Source organism: Maylandia zebra, linkage group LG13 (assembly GCF_041146795.1).
Source record: "Maylandia zebra isolate NMK-2024a linkage group LG13, Mzebra_GT3a, whole genome shotgun sequence".
Taxonomy (NCBI): Eukaryota; Metazoa; Chordata; class Actinopteri; order Cichliformes; family Cichlidae; genus Maylandia; species Maylandia zebra.
The window spans coordinates 8,078,240-8,097,925 of record NC_135179.1 but is presented as its reverse complement, the minus strand read 5'-3'; the positions used below and the strand labels follow the sequence as shown (position 1 = coordinate 8,097,925).

At 38.3% G+C, this 19,686-nt stretch overlaps 1 protein-coding gene across 3 annotated transcripts in view; it reads right to left on the bottom strand.

Moving 5' to 3' along the window:
• The window catches only part of LOC101474016 (contactin-associated protein-like 4), an 87,387-nt gene extending 75,336 nt beyond the window's left edge, over positions 1 to 12,051 (bottom strand). For 2 of the 3 annotated variants that reach the window (XR_013101333.1, XM_076891468.1), the window contains exon 1: positions 11,772 to 12,051. Coding sequence is in view for 2 of the 3 variants with exons in the window: in XM_076891468.1 (XP_076747583.1) it covers positions 11,772 to 12,006 (235 nt within the window). In the remaining variant the exon portion in view is untranslated. The remainder of the gene's footprint in view (positions 1 to 11,771) is intronic. The other variant, XM_004553489.3, reaches the window with a different exon arrangement.
• Between the last annotated feature and the right edge of the window lie 7,635 nt (positions 12,052 to 19,686).

Sequence of the window (19,686 nt, the reverse complement as noted above, 5' to 3'; positions counted from 1 at the left end):
TTCAGTTTAGCCAGTCATATGGCTCAAAGCATGTAGGCATGTAGACATGTTCAAGACCACCTACTGAAGTTCAAACCGAGCATCTGAATAGGAAAGAAAGGTGATTTTTGTGACTTTGAATATGGCATGGTTATTGGTGACAGATGTGCTCTGAGTATTTCAGAAACTGCTTTGATTTTCCTACACAACCATCTCTTGAGTTCTTGAGACCTTACTCTAGATGAAAATGACTTGTTGTGTGAGAGGAGAAAGCCCAGACTGCTTCAAACTGACAGAAATCCAACAGAGAATCAAATGAAATCGATTGTTATATCCAAGGTATGAAAAAAAGCATGTTTGAATGAACACATCAAACACTGAAGCAGATGGGCTACAGCAGCAGAAGACCACACTGGGTTGCATTCCTGATGGGAAACTGAGGCTACACAAAGAATTTAGTGTAAACAACATGGATCCATGTATCACCGTAGTGGTAAAACGGTGGGGGGAATATTTTCTTGGTATACTTTAGTACCAGTTGGGTATCGTTTTAATGAGTACTGTTGTGTAACCATGTCCATCCCTTTATGACCATATACCCATCTTCTGATGGCTGCTTCCAGCAGGAAAACATTTAATCTAACTCTTAAACTGTCTTCTTGAACATGAGAGTGAGTTCACTGTACAGAAATGGTTTTCACTGTCACCAGATTTCAGTCCAGTAGAGCAATTTTAGAATGTGCTGGATTGCAATAATTGCATTATAGTTGTGCCGCTGACAAATCTGTGGCAGCTGTGGGATGTGTCACATAATAACTTGTACATGTTGACGTGTACAATAAAGCCAACCGGAGTTCTTTGAGTTCGGGAAGATGTTTCACCACTCATCCTACACACGTCTTCAATTCTAAAAAAAAATGAACCACAATCACTGAGGAATTTTCGCAGTTCATTCTTTAAGAGTAACAGATAAAAATAAGTTCACAGAGACAATGTTTTTCTTTAGTATGCAAATATAAGGTTCTGGAAATTCTGGTTACAAATAAAATAAAACAGAGACCAGAGAGAAATCAAAGAAGAAAAAGGAAAAGAAATATGTAGAAATGCGCTACGCATTAAATCTCCACTGGGCTCCTGCACTGAGCAGAAACTGTGGCTTCCTCCCCTGGTGGGAGGGCCTGACCCCTGTGTATGGTGCAGAATTCTAACAATATCAAAGCATCTTTGTGCTCATTGCAGGAATATTTAGGGAACAAGACAGGTAGAAGTCTTTCATGCTGCTGCAAAACCTTGTGTTCGCTCATGCATGTCCTAGGTACAATCCTTGGCACATTCGCATATAATTTAGGCCAAGGGCAAAGAAAAAAGTAGCAGCTCGGTGAAGCATATTTTCTGACCAAATTTAGATTCAATAAGATTTTGACAGCATATCAAGAGAGCTGTCTACATTACGAAAATGTTTTCAAGTGAGAAACAGACCTTTACTTGAGATGTGCAGGTGACTGTAATCCTTTGAGTACCAGAGGAGCAATACTCTGCATACACGTTTAACTTCCATCCCATCTGCAGTGACAGAAAACTGAAACCCCTGGTTCCTCAGTGCCGGAAAGGTTACAGAATACGGCAAAACAATGCAAAACGTCACAGACTTCAATTACTGATGAAATATTGGACTCCCAACTACTCACGTAATGCGGCATAGAAATCAAAAGGAACATACTAAAAAAACAAAAACAAGTCATTGCTGGCCGAGCTTGTTGATGGTTCCTGTTTTGCATTTTTGAAATACTGAATATTCAGCTCATCACATTAAGTCTGTCATTTGCTGGAATAACTGGGAGCTACTAGTTAATGATATATGCGTGAAGAGGAAGCCTTTTTTTGTCACAGCATGACATTTTTATTATTATCGTTTTGCAAGTTTTTAGTATTTCCCATTTGAGAAAATAACCAAGAGGCTAATTCCAAAAACTGGATTTTACCAGCAGATAAATTTACAACAGTGCAAAGACAGCACAGCGTGGACTTCTCTTAAGCTGTTGCTATACACCTGAAGCCATTTCATCTTTGTACATTTGTGCGTTAAAGACAGATTGGGTGCATAACTTATATGACAGTTACACCAACTGCCTTAACCTCCATATTTAACTCCATACTTCATTATGGCTTCATGCTACTGCCTCTACCCTGAGGAGTTTATAGAACTATCAACAAAAGATTTTATTTTACAGCGTTCATCTGCCTTTCTTTCTTGTGTCTCATTGTATTGGTTCCTGAACTAGTAATGCACAAGTAGATTAGTCCATATACTAATGATCAGCACTTTTATAGTTGGCAGGGATTCATCGTTACACACAAATACATTTTTAGTAAGGTCTGTTGACACAGGAGAGGATATAAGACTTCCTGTTGGGAGGACATACTTCAAAACTTGATAATATTAGTAATTTCCTAAATTTGGGATAAATTAAGTATATCCCCCTTTAAAAACCAATCCTCAAAGGGTTAATGCTTATTTTGGTTACCACTGACCTTTTCCTGTTTTTTTTAACAAAGTGCACAATATATGTTAGTAGAGATTTAAAACTTTAAAATTCCATTCAATAAGATTCAATGTCTGAAGGTTCACTTAATTTTTTGAGCATGTGAACACAATGTAAACATGTGGATAGACAAAGGAAGTACAACAACAAAAGGAACAAGCCCAAGGAAAATCTTTGGAATATACACTCACCAATCACTGCTAGTATCAGTTTGGACCCCACTTTGCCTTCAGAACTACTTTAACTTTCATGGTATTGATTCAACAAGGTACTGGAAGCATTACTCTGAGAGTTCGGATCATATTGACAAATTTAGTGAGCCTGTGCACATTATAGCCTTAGTTTTCCTTTTCTTAGCACTTGGCACTCGCTGTGGTCTTCTGCGGCTGCTGTAGTTCTTCAGGGTTCGACATGTTGTGCGTTTACAGATAATCTTCTGCACACCTTTGTAACAGTGGTTATTTGAGTTGCTTTTGGCCCTCCTATCAGCTTGTCAGTCTGGCTATTCTGCTCTGATCTTTGGCATCATCATGGCATTTTGGCTCAGAGAAGTGCTGCTCATTGGATATTTTTTTATTAGCAATTAGCAATTAGCAATTTCTGAAATCTTCAAACCAAGTCTGTCTGGCATCAGCAACAATTTCACATTCAAAGTCACTTAAATCGTATTTCTTCAACCATCTTGATGCTCGGTTTGGACGTTCACCAGCAGCTGAACAGGGGTACCAGACAAAGGGACCGGTTAGTGTACCTATATCATTAAAATTAAATGGGCTGTAGCAAGCAGTGACCCTAGAACTAGGAAAAGTAAACATGGAAACCAGAAGCCAACGAATACACCAAAAAGCCAACAACGTGACAGGATGCAACATTGATGCAACAATAACTGTTATATTTTCTTTTATTTATGAAGAAAAAATTAATTTTGCATGTATTTGTAATTATTTAAGTGTTGCTGCGAAATCTTATTTTCTACACATTAAACTTGAACTGAATTAGGTTACTGATCATATTCTTATATGATTTTTCCTAAATGAAACAATGTTTGCTACTCATTATCTCATCTCAGAGAGACGCATTTATAACCGTGGCTGTCTGCGCCTCTGACAGATTTTATGATTATTACAAACAATTCTCTGCTTGCTTCTGGAAGAAGGATTAGTATGCATGAGAGGGAAGGATGAAAACAATTCAAATGAGATGATGCTAGATTTTAATCAGTGAGAAATATTTATGTCACCAGCTAATTATTATTATGTAAAATGCATAAGTTTTAGCCTATTCATAATTTGGGGTCACAGTAGTTACAGTGGGAGTTTTCTCAGCTATTTGGTGTAGATTTTTGTCTTTGAATCTTTGCCAGCTGCTGGGATGCTATTCTCAAACTGATTATATAGTGAAGTAACATAAAATGAATGGAACTGAAAGTTTCAGTACTCTGACGGTGCACACTCATCTTTCTCTGCTATTTCTTCAGCCTCGTTTACTGAATCGTTAAATTGCTTGTCAGATATACATTTCTCTTACATCTCAAAGTTTTAGCTTTGACTCAGCTTTATCCCAAGGTGTTCAATATCAGATTATGTTTTGGCATTTCAACCGCTCTCACATTTGCCACGATGCTGCATCTAATCTAATTACAGTGGCAGCTCTGAGTGTGGTAGGTTGCAGAAGATGATTTGCAGTCCAAAGGAATGTGAGGATGACAAAGCATACATGTGGCAAGCTAAATTATTTCTGAATTATGAATACATTACGTTGTCCCTGTTCTTCGTAAAATATGCATGTTAGAGATGACATTCAGCTGTCAGCGACATCCATTAAATCAACCTAAAGTTAATGCATTACAGTCAGGGCAGGTGTAATAAATGACCGGTAAACAATGTACGGTACGTGCAGAATAAATACGTACAACACCAAACACAGAAGGAATACTGCATGCTTAATAATTAAAACTAACAAGTAGAAGTATTATAACAGTACATTATAAATAATAAACTATGACCCAGAAGCACTGTAGAAAGGCTTTTATGTAACTGAGGAGTTCCACATTCTAATTTCTGTGAAGAAATGCATGTAGGTACAACATGTCTATCAGCTAATGAGAGAGATACAGTGCATGAGCTCAGACTTGGAGCAGAATGTCACAGCTGCGTTGGTACAAGGGTAGTATTTTTACAAAAACTGTGAAAATCTTGTTTTTGGGGTCAAGTTGTCAGGGTGTGACTTGGCAGTGTAGCAAAATAGAAATAGACCTTTGTAACATGGGGTTATTATTTGGGGTTAACCCAATTTCTTTTTTCCTAATCCTAACCACAAGCTTAACAAAGAGCAAGTTAAAACAAAAAGAGAGACTTCTTTTTGTTTGTTTGTTTTTTAAATATAATGTGGAGGCCTACATATTTACCCTTCAACGATGTTTTAAGTGAAAAAACTATATCGCAAAACTATCAAGGTCCAACAAACAAAGCCAGTGTCCTTGGAGAAAGGATTTTTACTCACGAACAATCTTCCAATCTTCTTATGAGAACTTTTCTGTTTTTTGCTGTCTTCATTACCATGTCTAATATCCTTTTGTGCAAAGATTGATTTTACGTCCAAATTAAATAAGAATGCACTGAAATTCCTTTTCTTGTTCTAAATGTCACATGATGAGTCTGCATATTTGATTTCACGCAAATTTGATGCAAGATGGCCTTCCTGACACACATCCCTCCCCCGCTGGGAGTGCTCACAAGAATATTTGCTTGTAAGCTGAATGTATTAACCATGACACTATGGAGCCACTCCGCTCATAGCTAATGATGGGATTTTAAATCTGGCTAATCAAACTTTTGAGATCCTTGAGAGTTTTAGAAATCTGAAAAGAATACATCTGGCCCTGAGTTAGGTTTAACATCACTTTATTCTTCTAGTATGTTGGGATTCTCACACTTTGCTCAAGTGATTCTTTACAGCAAGGTTTAAATCTTCAACCAGTAAATTGAAGTTCTCTTCTTATACAAACTAGGACCCACAACAATGCGGTGACCGAACACAATGATCTTAGCAGAGTTTGACAGATTCTTGGACCAGCTACACATGATCTACAGTGATGACAGGACCCTGTGATAAATGAGCGTGTGTTTAGGGAGCCAGAGATTCAGGGGCATTGGCCTTGAGCAAATATCAGTGTGTCACAAACTCAGATGGATGGACCGCACAGGACTGTCAGTTTTATCACTTAACTACTTGTCTCTGGGTTAATAAATCCTGATTCTTGACTGACAGCTCCAAGTTTACTCTGATGGGTGCCGCCGCCGTAACGTGGCCTTGACTTCATCAACTCACATTCATGACTCGCCTTCTCTGAACACACATTTTCATAAATGACACTAAAGAAGAAATATGACAAGGGGTTCTCCTTAGCTTCCTCTCACTTTTCTCATCTCTGCTGTCACAAACCAGTGTCTCATGAATCATTCATCACCATCACATCAAAGGCGTAAAGAAATGCACAACACTTTCCTCACTAATGAAATTTGCAGGTTTATGTTTATATCAAAACAGTGAAAAGTAAAAATTTTATCTGGATATTCTATGTGAAATGGACAGTCTGAAATCAAATCGAATCTTGAAGGAAAATCACATATCCAGCATTTCATTAATTACCCACTTTGTCTAGTGTAAATCTCTTTAAAGCTCATTCGACAAAAATCCCTAGTTTTGAATTTGAGCTAAACTTTCACACTCATATTCACACCTACAGCCAATTTGGCATCACCAGTTAATGTAATGTGCGTGTCTTTGTACTGTGGGAAGAAGTCATGGTATCTAGACAGAACCCACACAGGGATGGGGAGAACATCAACATTCACAGTGATGGGGGACAGCCGGGCTGTAGATTCAAACCCAGGACCTTTTGGCTGTGATGCCACATTGCTAATCACTGTCTTGATGTGTTGGACCTATGATGTACTGGTCATCTGCCTAGGGTGTTATTTGATGCCCATTCTGGGAACCCATCAGCTTACATCTTTCTGAGGACTAGGGTGAGAAATTAACATCATAAAATGTGAAAATGTAACATCCAGTGACAAAATAATTACTTCTGATTTTCATTTTATGAATGGAATATACTAACCACTTAAATATTTTACTGGAATTTGGCTTGTGGCAGGTGCTAATTTACCCAGCTCATGCAATTTTCAACCAAATTTAATCATCTTGAGAGTACTGAATAGATTTTATTTTCCAAAATGTGTTTAAAAAACAGACACACACTCTATAGTGCTCGAGGGTTTTTGGTTAAAATCAGTTTTTCATATTTGAACATTAGACTATGTTATGAGCACATAAATGTGCTGTGTCAGAAAATGCATCTTCAGTCTGTTTGTGAACAAAAGAATGTCGGCTTGACCAAACTGTACTTCCTCTTGTGGCCACTTGAGGCTGGCTCCAAAAGTGAGTCAAACCTCATACACTAACTTGAACAACTTGTGCAACTTGAAACAAGGCAACATTTTGAGAAAATAACTCAAAATTTCGAGTTAGTCATTAGAAAATCAGGAAACTCCATAAAATATGTAAATTGGGTAGTGACTGTATCAGTGAGCTAATAATATATATTAAACATGAATACATTGCTGCTATGCTGATAATAAGAACAAGCGATTCAGCTAGTGATATAAAGATTTCATCATTTTTAAAACCCCGCAGAGAGTACTCAAAAGTTGATTCATTCATGACCAGCTGCTTTAGCACCGGTAGCTTAGCTCAAGCACTGATGGTAAACTTTCAGCTCCTGCTTCCAGGTAACAAGGAAATGACATACCTTCACAGAGCTTCCTGATTGGCTGAGCTCACTCTGAGAATGATTGCAGATTAGATGGTGATCCATGAGATGAATCCTCTTGTTCATATTATTCCCAGGTTATTTTAATTTATTTAATAGAAAAGCAATATTTGGTTTTCCTGTATCGATACAATATTGCCAAGCAATTATTGTAGTTAAAGTAGAAGGTGGCTGAAATACTGAAGGTTCACATAGCAGTTTCACGTTAATATGACTGTTTCAGTTCCTGCAATTTAAGTTCATTTTGCATTTGTTTTTTTAAATTATGTACATATATTTTCCTAATTTCTTCTACTGGCATAAATATCCGTGCTTGAGATTAATGTCAGTCTTCTATAAGCTTTAGCCTCCGTGCCTTTGATCATGTTTACGTTTATTAGGCTGAAATATCCTCAGATTTTTGTTTTTTACCCTGTCTGAAAATAAGGTGATCTATTTAAGGTCACTGGAAACTTTTCTTGTTCTATTGTGTTTTCCCCAGAATCTCCACAAGTGCCTGCACGACATTAACTATAAAAGGAAACTGAACTTAAAGAAGACAACACTTCCTTGTGCTTTTTTGTTTTTACGAGATGCAGCACCTACTGCCAGTTAAGTACCGTATATATGTTTCAGTTTGGAAACCTCTCTTCTTGGTTATTAGTATGTGTGAAAGACTGGTGATTCATGCATTATGTAAACATTTTTTAGCCATCATGTGTGCATTCACAGGCACATCTCTTATTAGCATTCCTTTGCTCTGCTTTCATCATGTTCACACATCCTCTTGTCAGAGGATGCACACGTTTCACACATCAGCGCATGCATGCTCCTACGCACAGACACACAGGTTAGAAGAGAAGTGGTATTATCTGTCATTAGGCCCCGGGTGAAACACACATTTCACAGAGTCCAAAATCAGCTGAGTGAAGAGATAATGATCCCACGTTGCACTTTAGAGACAAGTAGAAGAAGAGAGAGAGAGAAAAACATCCCTCGCACCTCTTTTAGGTGTCTAAAGTCTTGTGTGAACAGACACAGCAGTCTGGACGCGTGCTTTGTCTCGTCATTAGCGGTCTGTGTTTGTCAGCATGTGAATTTGGAGGAACGTGGTGTAGATAATTGGAGGAGATAAGTAGTTCTGTGCATTCAGCTGGATGTGCCAGGTTCACACAACCTATGCGGGACCATTTTGGAGCGGAAAAACGTGTCTTTGAAGCACGGTGTTACAGAGGAAGGCTGTGGTTGAAAAAGAACCTGAGCTTTTAATTTTATAGATGACAGAGAAATAAATAAATAAAGCATATTCGTGGTAAGATCATAGCTATAGTAATAACCACATCATTATGCAGCAATATAATGGGAAAGTTTTGCTTAAAATTTTCTTATATATACTGTAGGGAAGGATCATGGGTTGGCTTTCTTAAGCACTCTAAGGTTTTTTGCTGTCATTGTTAAAAAATTCACTCTCGTTGGTTACGGCAGACTTGTAACCTGCGAGTAAAAAGAACCACTTTGACTGTTGGTTTGAAATGAGAAACAAACGGTTATTGAAAGTTGGATGTGAATTTAATGAATGCCTCATAATTAATGAGAAGAGAGTCATTTTTATTGTACAATGGCCTGTGGAGACACGGAAAATGTGTTTAGGTGAGTGGCCTTTTATCATCCAAACAAGATGTCGTTTAATCTGTAGTCAAAAATCAACCACTGTTGTCTTTCTTCAGGTGAGACTGGGGAGACTTGGAACAGGATATCTAGTCACGCTGGGATGTGAATGATTCTGATAAGATGTTAACAGTTAGGTGCAGTGTTAGTGAGATATTAGCTATATCAGCTTCATCTTTCCTCCTTCCTCAGAGTTTTCGTTATCAGCTGTCTTTACTTTGCTGTTCCTACAGCCACAACTTCATTAGGGAGCTTGGTGATCCTGGACAAATCCCACCACTAAATTGCATCTGCGCTTTCTATGATCTGCAGAAAATAACTGTACAAACAGTCAAGGGCACCAACTGAGCAGCTGTTTTAGTTCATCAGGAGCAAATTACAAACAGATTGTGAACACAAATTGATTGAAACACACTGGAGGGAAAAAAAGTTCTTCTTTGTGGTTCTTTGGTCCAGAGGGATGACTTAAAATTGTAAACTATTCCTCAATCAATGTATATCAGTGTACACAGCCCTAAAACCCTAAGAATGTTAAAACTGGACACTTATGCTAATTCTTAATACATTAAATTACCAGTGGGTGTATGTCCATTGTTAGCATCTTTCAAATTATTCTGTAGGACATGACTGATTGAAGCAAAGCTTCCATGTGTGCAGACCATCACAAAGTCGCTTCCACACAGGTAGCGATTCAATTTTTTTCACATCACTATGAAGCTGACAATTGGTTACTAACGCACATTCCAGGTTCCAGTTGCCTAGGTAACCCTCTAATGCTCTTCTGTCATGTGTCAATCACTCGTATCTTGTGCTCTTAATTTAGTTACTTTAATTGCTTACCTCAGAGTTGGGCATAGAATGTCACTGATTTTCATCCGCGTTTGGTCATCACGCCAGTTCACACAACACTTCCCATGTGGGTACACTTTAATACCCACTTTTTTTTTTTTACTGGTATCATTTGGAATTCATAAGATGGGATATGGCTAATATCAAAGAACTTCCTACAACATTAATGATTATAACCTGAGCTAATTCATGTATTCTCTTGAAATCTTTGCTGGCACCCACTAATCAGAACACCTGCTGTTGTTGATGTTGAGCCTTTTCATTCGTTAGAAGTCTTCATAGGGCAAACAGGCTGCCCATCACAGACCTGTCTGAAGCCTGAATTGTCATGTCACAGAAATGTTTGTCCAGCCATCCACCTGCTGCTTCTCCCAAAAGAACATTGCTGCTTCAGTACTTTTGGGAGAAGCAGCGGGTGGACGGCAGGGTCACTGTGACCAGCTGCAGAAACAGAAGCATCTGCCCTCTTGTGACGGTTTTACCTCCTTTGTTCACTCTGACAAATAGCTTGAGTCAGACCTTGCCTATGGCACTGGCTCAGCACTAACACAAAGTCAAATAAAATGTGGAGAGAGGTCTGGGCACTGGAGATTATTAAGTGGATGATGTACTGTATGTTTGCTTTCTGAGAGTGCAGAAATGGGTTACAAGTACGCCTTATTGATTTGAGAGTGACCGCTGCATTTTCTTTTGTTTTAGTTATAGTTTCTGGTAGGCACTTTGTTCAGCCCAAACCATTTCCTCCAAGGCAGAGAAATCTCTTTATCTCTTTTTTTCACTCTTTCAAAGCCCATAATATCAGCACATCTCCGTGTCCAGCGGCTGTTGTCTGTCAAGGGGAATATAAGCCTGACGTAGTAATATCTACCATTTATCTGCCTGTCCAATGCTGCCTCCACCGAATGAAGCCTGTGGTGTTTCTGAAAAGCTTAATAAATCGTATTTGTTCAGGCATGTTGACTCAAAATACAGTTTAATACACCATCACCTCTAGGAGAGGAGAAATTTGCCCACTTCATTCCACTGTGTTAGCAGCTTTGTCACTGATACACCAGTGTGTGGCACATGCAAACAACTCAGATGTAAAGTGATCCCTCTGTTAACATTTCCATCAAAACAGTGTGTGATCTGGATCCCAGTGGTGTAGTGGGATTATGTGACACAAGCATTTTGGGATATATTTCACTTTGTGAGGGCAGGATACTTTGATTCATGCCTACGGTTGATCTTTTATGCTTTGCTAAATCATCAGCAATTGTGCTTCAAAAGTTCCAAATCAGAAAAAACACATGGCAACTGATTTAAAACAAAAAAAGGGAGAAATAAATCAAAAGAAACGTGTTACTGCAAAAGAATTTGCAAAACACAAACAGGGAGAAAAAGATGAAAATAGTAAAACTTAGTGAATTTAGTCTGAAGTTTAAGTTTTCAGAAACAAACAGGCCTTTTTTCTCACACTCTGAGCATTTTGATATCTACATTCTACTAAGGAAATAAATGAAGAATTATTAAAGTAAAAAACAACAACTTATTTTATCTTTTTTCCCTGGTTCACAATGTTCATGCTTCTAAAGTATGCAGCTTCACTGGAGCAGGTGCCTTGCTCAAGGGCAACTGCTTAATAAGGTTTGGGAGAAGAAATTGTTTCTTGTTCGCTTTTCCCAACCCCATGCTTCATGCACTGGTTCCCAGTGCCTTCTTTTAACTGAAACAAAATCAATGAAAAGATTTGAGTGCATTTTCCCAAATCCAGATATTGTTTTTGTAAAAAGCATGTGAAACAGCAAAGTTAGTTTTTATGGATGACACACAGAATGCAAAATATCTGAGAGCTCAAAAACTCCAACTCCAAGGCAAATGAGCTACTTGTATTAATGCAAACTGCAAAACAACTTTACATGACATCTCATTCTACTCACCAGCTTTCACTGCCCCATACAAGCTGAATAATATAAGGGCGACATGTGCATTAATTCCCAGGACTGTTTTACTCCAGAGATCCATGACGAAGTGAAACGATGCTGAAGAAAAGCACGGGGAAGGAGGGAGACAGTCTGCCTCTCCACTCCTCTTTACTTCAGTCCTCCAGACTCTCTCACTCCCCAGATCCCTGATGAATTTTTTTGCTTCTGCGTCCAACGTGCTTACCAACATCCGCCTGGCTCCAAAGAGATAGCACCAGAAGCAAGGCTGCTCTCTGTTTGGCAGCACTCTGCAGAGTGAGGGGAAAGAAGTAAGTGAGGGAGAGAGGCACACAGTCAGAGAGAGAGAGAGCGAAAGAGAAAAAGAGAGAGAGAGAGAGAGGAGTGAGAAAGCTTTCATTATGTCACAGCGCCAAAGCTACTTTAGTCATTAAGAGGACTTAAAGAAATTCTAGTGTGCTTGAATCCTTTGGTGGAAAACTATGGAAAACCCACTGCAGGCTGGGCTATTGTGTTCCAGCAACATTTGAGAAAAAGAGTCATCTTAGGTCCCACTGGGCTCGGGGCTCCTGCTCACGGTCTGTTTGTAATCCAACAGTTCGGGTCCAGTGGTCAGTGACGGGATCCCCAGCACAGTTACTCAGTCACTGCAAATCAGCCAAAGCAGCACAGTGAAGGATGATACAGGAATTTAAAGGATGACTTCAAATTAAAGGTCTGATTCTCAGCGCTGTTACTTTAATCTTTACTCTGAGCGAAATCTAGATCCAGAAACTGTCCCAAAAATACATGAAAATATTTTTATGGCAATAAATGCAACATATGCACCATAAACTGGTTAAAATAAGGTCAATGCACAAATATATAACCACTTTGAACATACAAGCTAATCACCATCTGTATTATTTTCCAAGTATTTTAGTCAATCAGCTTTAATCAATGAAGAATTATAATTATAATGAGTTTACGCCCTCTTGTAATCACATCCAAAGATTTTAGCACTACACTGGCTTTGGTTTGACAGTATAAATTCCTGCTGGCAATGAGTGCTTCATAGCATGAAAACAGAAGTCCTTTTAATTAGGTCTGAAGTTGTAATTTGCAAGTATTTATATACACTAGTCCGAACTCCTCCAACATCCAGAACAATTTATTCTCTGCTCATGGAAGCTAGAAATCAAAATCTAGGCTTCAAATTTTCTTCATCTCTATATTCATTTGATACATTCGAGTCCAAGCATGGGAATTTATTGCTTCTAAAATGTATATGGCAATATGGCAACAGCTTTAAAATAGTAATAAAAAAAACTGCCAAATCGAAACAATGCTCTTGGATTGTGACAGAAAGCCTCAGGTATTGTTTTTTTTTTCTTCTCGCCACCTCCAGTCTTTGTACTCAAACAAAAAGACAAGAAAAACAGGCCTGATAAAACACCACCTGTCTTAAAAAATACTCTTTATTGTTCACTTGAAAAGTCCGACATTGCTGCGCAGTCATCTGTCATTTGAAACCAACACATAATGAGGAGGTGAGAGAAGTAATTTCTCTGTCTAAATTGGGTTTTCACACGTTGATGTGAATACTGTGTAAATAGCTCACTTCTTCTGAATGAAGAAGTAGATAATACGGCGGTCTTTGTGGCATTATCACAGTTAATATAACTATTCCTGGATCACGTCGCTGTGCTTGTTTTATCTGCCATGATGGCTTACCATGCAGCCACTCAGGAATGTGAGAGAGGCTTTTCAGGAGCAGGGAGGCAGGCTGCATATGAATGAGTAAGCACTGTGACAGAGAAACTAGAGATACGGGCTGAAGCTGCCTGCATCTTATTGAAGTGTAATTTTAGTTTTAAACGTTTCTGAAAGTGAGAAGCTGAAACCCACTCTCATCCTATCACGCACAAAGAACATGCATTGGGTATTCTGAGTATTTATATGTCAGCAAAAAGGTCATTCAGAGTCAGAATTACATTTATTGGCAAGCTTTTACACAAAGAGACGTTGGCTTGGTGCCGTGCAAAGAGTGGTACAGAAATGGAATATCCAGATGTGGTCAGATGTTTACATAAAACCATCATGAACATGAATGTCATGGTAATTTGGGGGGTTGATTTCTGTTCTTTCAGGGTGGAATGATTGTACAGCATGCACCTTTAATGACTTTAAAATGACTTTTAAAGAAAAGAATTAGGTTAACAAGTTTGAATTTAGTTTGGATTTTCTCTAATCCACACAGGCTTAAAACTCTACGTATAGCCTCAAATATATGCATACACTCATTAAAATATTTGAATAAATGGTACTGAAGAGTCCAAAGTATCTTTTAACTTCACAAGACCAAGGCCTATTAACGTCACACTAGTGATTATGATAAAGTAAAACTAATAGTTTCTCTTTGCCAGAAAAAAAGTCAAAAGCATTCGTTCTGATTGACCAATACAATCAGAACGGAGAAAGTCCAGCAAACTCGGTGAACAGACAGAGACAGAAGAGAGAGAAGAGATTTAAGTTGGGATAAAATTGAGAGGATAAGAGAAAAGTTAGGAAATTGGTTAGGCTGATCAGGAATAATCCAAAGTCTCAAGCCTGCCATGCACTGGAAATTGTTGTAACACAAGCATCACTGTCCACAATGAAGCAAGTTGTAGATGGACTAAGAGGGTGGAAACCAAGCTTCCCAAGTCTGGAGAAAAGTTTAATGGTGAGAGGGGAGGAAGATTGACAAGAAGACAAGACACAGGAGTAAGGGTGAAGCTTCATAATCTTAACAACCTGCTGTCAATAATGGTAACCTTCATGTCAAGCATGGTGATGGCAGCATCATGATCTATAATCTAACAAACCATCTTAAATAAATTCTACCAATTTTGCTAAGAAGAGTGGTTAAATCTCCAGCCTTTATTATGACAGAAGCTTACTGACTAAAACATCTGGCAAATATTTATACACTTTTCACTGAAACACTAAAAACATCTGATTGAGGTACAACTTGCAAAGGGACAGATAAGGATAAGATTCAAGGAAGTTTTTGAGCCTGGATGCATGTTTTTGACAGCAGGCAGGGAGATGTGCAAAATGTAAGTGAAAGCATGATCTGCAGAGTTTCTAATCAAACTAGTGTGTAAAATGTTACAGCCTGAGCAAATAAGTGTGTTATCGTAACACATCACCTATGTCCTGACCAATGGTAGGTTTGCGAGTGGGGTGTAGGGTATGTTAAGAAGTCCAATGCATGAGGAAGGAAAGTGCTCATGTGCCATGAGGAATCTGTCCTGATGAACCCTAACTGCAATCTCCAGGGGGATGGGTGGGAGAGCACGCTTTCTTATCTCAGTATCCCGGAGGTGTGCAAGCAATAATTACCATGCATTAAGCTTATCATTGCTTCATTTCTAAAAAGCATGACATTTCCAAAAAGTTTCTACTCTGCATAGACTTTATAAAGTGACAGGATGACACTCAGTGCCCTGTAGGGTAATGACCAAGCTGACTGTAAATATTTCCATGGATAATATTTACTCAGCATTTTCAAATATTTCTGTGTGTCATCAGCAGATTCACTGTGTAAATACTGATGTAAAAACCATCTAGTGATTATCCATCATTTCAGTGGATCTTTGAAAAATATGATGATTTTCTTCTTTATTAGGCCACCCAGTGATGCAGAAGGTCCTGGGCTCAGCAGACATCTGTGGGCCTTTGTACTGTGGAAGGAAGCTGGATAACCCAGAGAGGACCCATGCAGGCACAGGTAGAACAGGCAAATGCCATGCACAAAGGCATATGTGGTCCCTGGGCAAATGAAACTTTACAATAACCAAGATACACAACAAAAACATAAGCAAATTCAGTATCTTACAAAGGTGAGCTAAATGTGACCACAGATCTGGTTTGCCATCATACATTGTTTGTGTAGAGGATGTGTAGAGGTTTCTTTCATTGCCATTCGTATGCTATTCCAATATTTGGTTCCCTTTACTGAGAGCAGTTTGTCTAAATATGCTGCACCTATGAAGCAACTAAAACATCTGGTTAATAAATTCACTTAATTAATTTATATTTTTTATTCAGATTGAGAGCTGAGAATATTTTTTGATCAAAACTAACAAATACAGTATTTTGTACATTATGCAACAAACATATCATCCATTCGATTTCTTGTGGTACAACTGAGTACAGCCTTTTCCAACCTAATTTACTTAAGTCACATATTAATAGTGTTCCTTTAAGTAGATCTTTGCTAGTTTCTTTTTCCTGCTGTTTCATCCTGGATGCAGAATTATTTTTTCATTTTTGAATCAACAAATCTACCATCTGGGTTATAATGTGAAAAATATTTTTCGACCAAACCATGCCATTTTTGCTCTCTTAGAAAAAAAAAATGGTATAAATTATGCATGTTCCTATAGTAGTTGACTGGATGTCATTTCCAAATCTGCCTGGTGGCAACTCAAACAGCTAATGAATTCCTATGAATTGTATCAAAGTGAAAATAACTGAGATTACTTTGACATTGTGTTTTTGGTGCATTAGTGCTTATTTTGCCTTGACTTTGTCCCTCTGCTTTGCAGCTGTATTTGAGGCCCTCTGAAGCCACGTGTCAGGGATCATTTATTGAAATCGTTTTTATTGTTGCATACCAAATAAAGCCCACCAATGACTGATGTACTCGCACTCTGCTTCACTTCACTGTCTGTGTAAAGATTTTGTCTTTGGGGAAAGCTAAAATTCATCCTGTTTTTTTATATTTATTATTAACTTGCCAAATGTCAAAACAGGGAAATCCAAGACTTTTCTCACAGTCTAAACTAAATATGAATTTTGTGAGGTTACAAATGTATCCTGTTAATGGTACAATCGTATGGGTTATTGACACTATTATCATGTTGTTGTCAGGCATCTCTTAACATTTTTCTCATATGCACTGTTATTGGTTTAAGTACTTGGACATGAAATAAAAAAAAGGGGAAAAATATTGTATGTCCACCACATTTCCATCACTGACAACGAGAGCTGGAGCCAATAAATACCCATGACCACTGCAGAACAATCTGATCCAGGAATTACTGCTGATTTTACCCTGTGTAATGACGACCAAGGACAGTTTTTAATGGTGGTCAGTGTTTTGATTTTGCTTTTTGCTTTTTTGCGGTTCATTATGAAGTGGGTATGAGTGGTTACAGGGTAACAGTGATGTATGGGTTGTTTTCCTAATTACAATTACAAGTGTTTATCATAAATGTTAGGAAGAGATGTTAAGTGTAACTTCCACTGAGAAAAATGCTGTCAGTTTTGAAGTATTTAGCAAATGCAGAGCTGTTTTTTGGATTTGCTTGGAGTTAGATTTTTTTCCTGAGCAGAAAATGTTATTTATACATAAATAAAAGCATGATCTTTTAGTCAAGGTCTAGTGATAGCCATGAAATGGTAAGCATTTAAACCGGTGATGTTGCTCTTTTTCTCTTCATTCACTGCATTACGAAAAAAAAAGAAATTCACAGATTTCTTTGTTAACACCTTAAAAGGGGGAATAGTGTTGGTTGTTAATGTTCAGTCTTTGGTCACCTTGAATATTAATGAAAATTTATCCTGCAACAAAGAAACTGACTTATTTATGAGGGGTATCTGCAAACCACTGGCATGCATTGTTTATTTGGCAGCCTGGAGCACTTTCTTGCAGAAAAGTGCATCTTCACTTTGGTAGCAGCAGTGTTTGCCTAGCTGATTATTTGTTTCAATTGAATGTGCAGCTAATTCTTAAATAATATGACTAAGAGCACTTTAGGTAGAATTCCTCTACATGGAATGCTGCCATGGCTAATTTCACAGAAGTGGCTGTTTCCACTATTGACTTCACTTTTTTCACTTTCATTACTGGCCATGAGAAATGCTTGGTTTCTTTGTATTTCAGCTGAACTCCAAAACAGCTAATGCATGAATAATTTTAATAAACATTGATGAAACAGACTGATTCATACAGCACTTGTGTTTCTTGTTTTGAAAAATCAATGTCATCCATGAAAACTGTGTACATGCATAATGTAAGATTTGGTAGCTTAGCTTTCAGTCAACCCTAAGAATGTGGAGAAAACAGAGGTTGTAATACAAGGGCAAATTAAAGTACAACAGGGCCTCAGGGCTCTGACTTTTTCAAGGCAATCCCTTCCCCCCATTCACTTGCATGACAGAGCTACTGCACCGCTCAACCTACCAAAATATCAGCCACTCTAAATTTCCATATATTAATGCCCCAGCAATCACTCATGACAGCAGATTAATTTAATGACTGTCACGGCACCAAACACAAGTCAAAAACTGATTATGAGACCACAATGGAGCATGCATAAGAAAGAGGATAGTTCCATATCAGTCCAAATAAACAGCATATCTGTCTGTGAAGCTGATGAAAACTCTGGATACTCTCTATGTTATAGAAATGTATCCAATCAGCATTGTGCACTCCTTGTTACTAGTCTACATATGGCAATATTTTGGTGTACGCTTTAATGTCAAAGTATGCATAATAATGTAATTACTGCTACAAACACACAGCCCACTGTGAGACTGGATAATAAAAAAAATCATAATAATTTGGCATGATAAAAAAATATTCAGATATAAGATAAAATGCCTGTGATGGAACCAAGGGCTCATCCTGAGGACGGTCACTGTGTAACAACAAAAAGCTATTTGAAACCTCCATGTTTGACAGCTTACCTGTCACAATGTTAGACAGCTGTGGATAAAACCCAAGCTGCTTCTCTGCAGAGACATATGCATAAATCAGCACAGCTCTCTTACTTCAGAGATGCTCACACTGATCCTGCAGAGATTTAATACATTCAGAAGAAAAACTGCTGCAAACACCTGGAAGCAGACCGTTTCACCTCCTGTTAGCATTTTTTGTCTTCTTCACTTTATATTAAAATTTTAGATGCATTTAAGTTTTTATAAGATTTGAAACAATATTTTTCCACCACTTTGTTTCGGTTTATGGGGTGCGTTTCTGTTACCCACAGTCCAAATCTTCCCACAATCCAAAGACAACTGATGATTTTAGAGTGGCTTTGTGTGTGTTTGTTTGTCCCTGTGCATATGTGTGTCTGTGTTAATCCCATGACAGGCTGGGCACCTGTTCAGAGTGTGTCCTAAAACAGCTGGGATAGGCTCCTGTGTCCTTTAGTTGGATAAGCAGAAGAAAATGGATTGATAGTCTCCCACAATTGCTGATTTCTGTCCTTAGTGAATGAAGGTTCAAAAGCATTAAAATAATCTTCGCATGCTTCAGGCCACACAAAACTTTTTTCTATAAATCTCACTAGTGTGTCCCTGCGTGTTCATTTGGCACGAATGTCTAAGCTGGGCTATTTGCAAAAAAGTCCCTATTACATTAATATGTTAACTTTCAATTGGATAAGATTATAAGCAGAATCAGCCGGTCACTACTGATTAATGATTTTAAAGGTTGTGACATCAAACAAACAAACAAAAATCTGCAGTCGACCACCCGAGCTGCGATCTTTAGCTGAAAAACTGACTTTCATATTTATTGTCTGGCTGTCTTGCTGATTGAGTGACTGCTCTTACACTTCCCAGACATATGACAGCTGATTTGTTCTTGGTGGCTCCGACCTCAGTGAGCAGTGGGGTGAATGAAAGCATGTCCTCTAGTGTTCTGGGGGCATTTAGGCTCAGGCTGGGCTTTTTCACGGAGCTGCTGGGTATTGACCGGTTTGTGAAGCGTGATATTAGCTGCAAGTCTTTGAGCCAAGATGCCTCAGAGCCTTAACGATTTCGGAGCAATGCTTATCCATCTGCAGTGACTGACAGGAGCCACTCAGCTGGAAGAAAACACCACTTTGGGGGTGTGACTTTTACTAGCTAGAGAACAGGATAAGTGCCAGAGGGT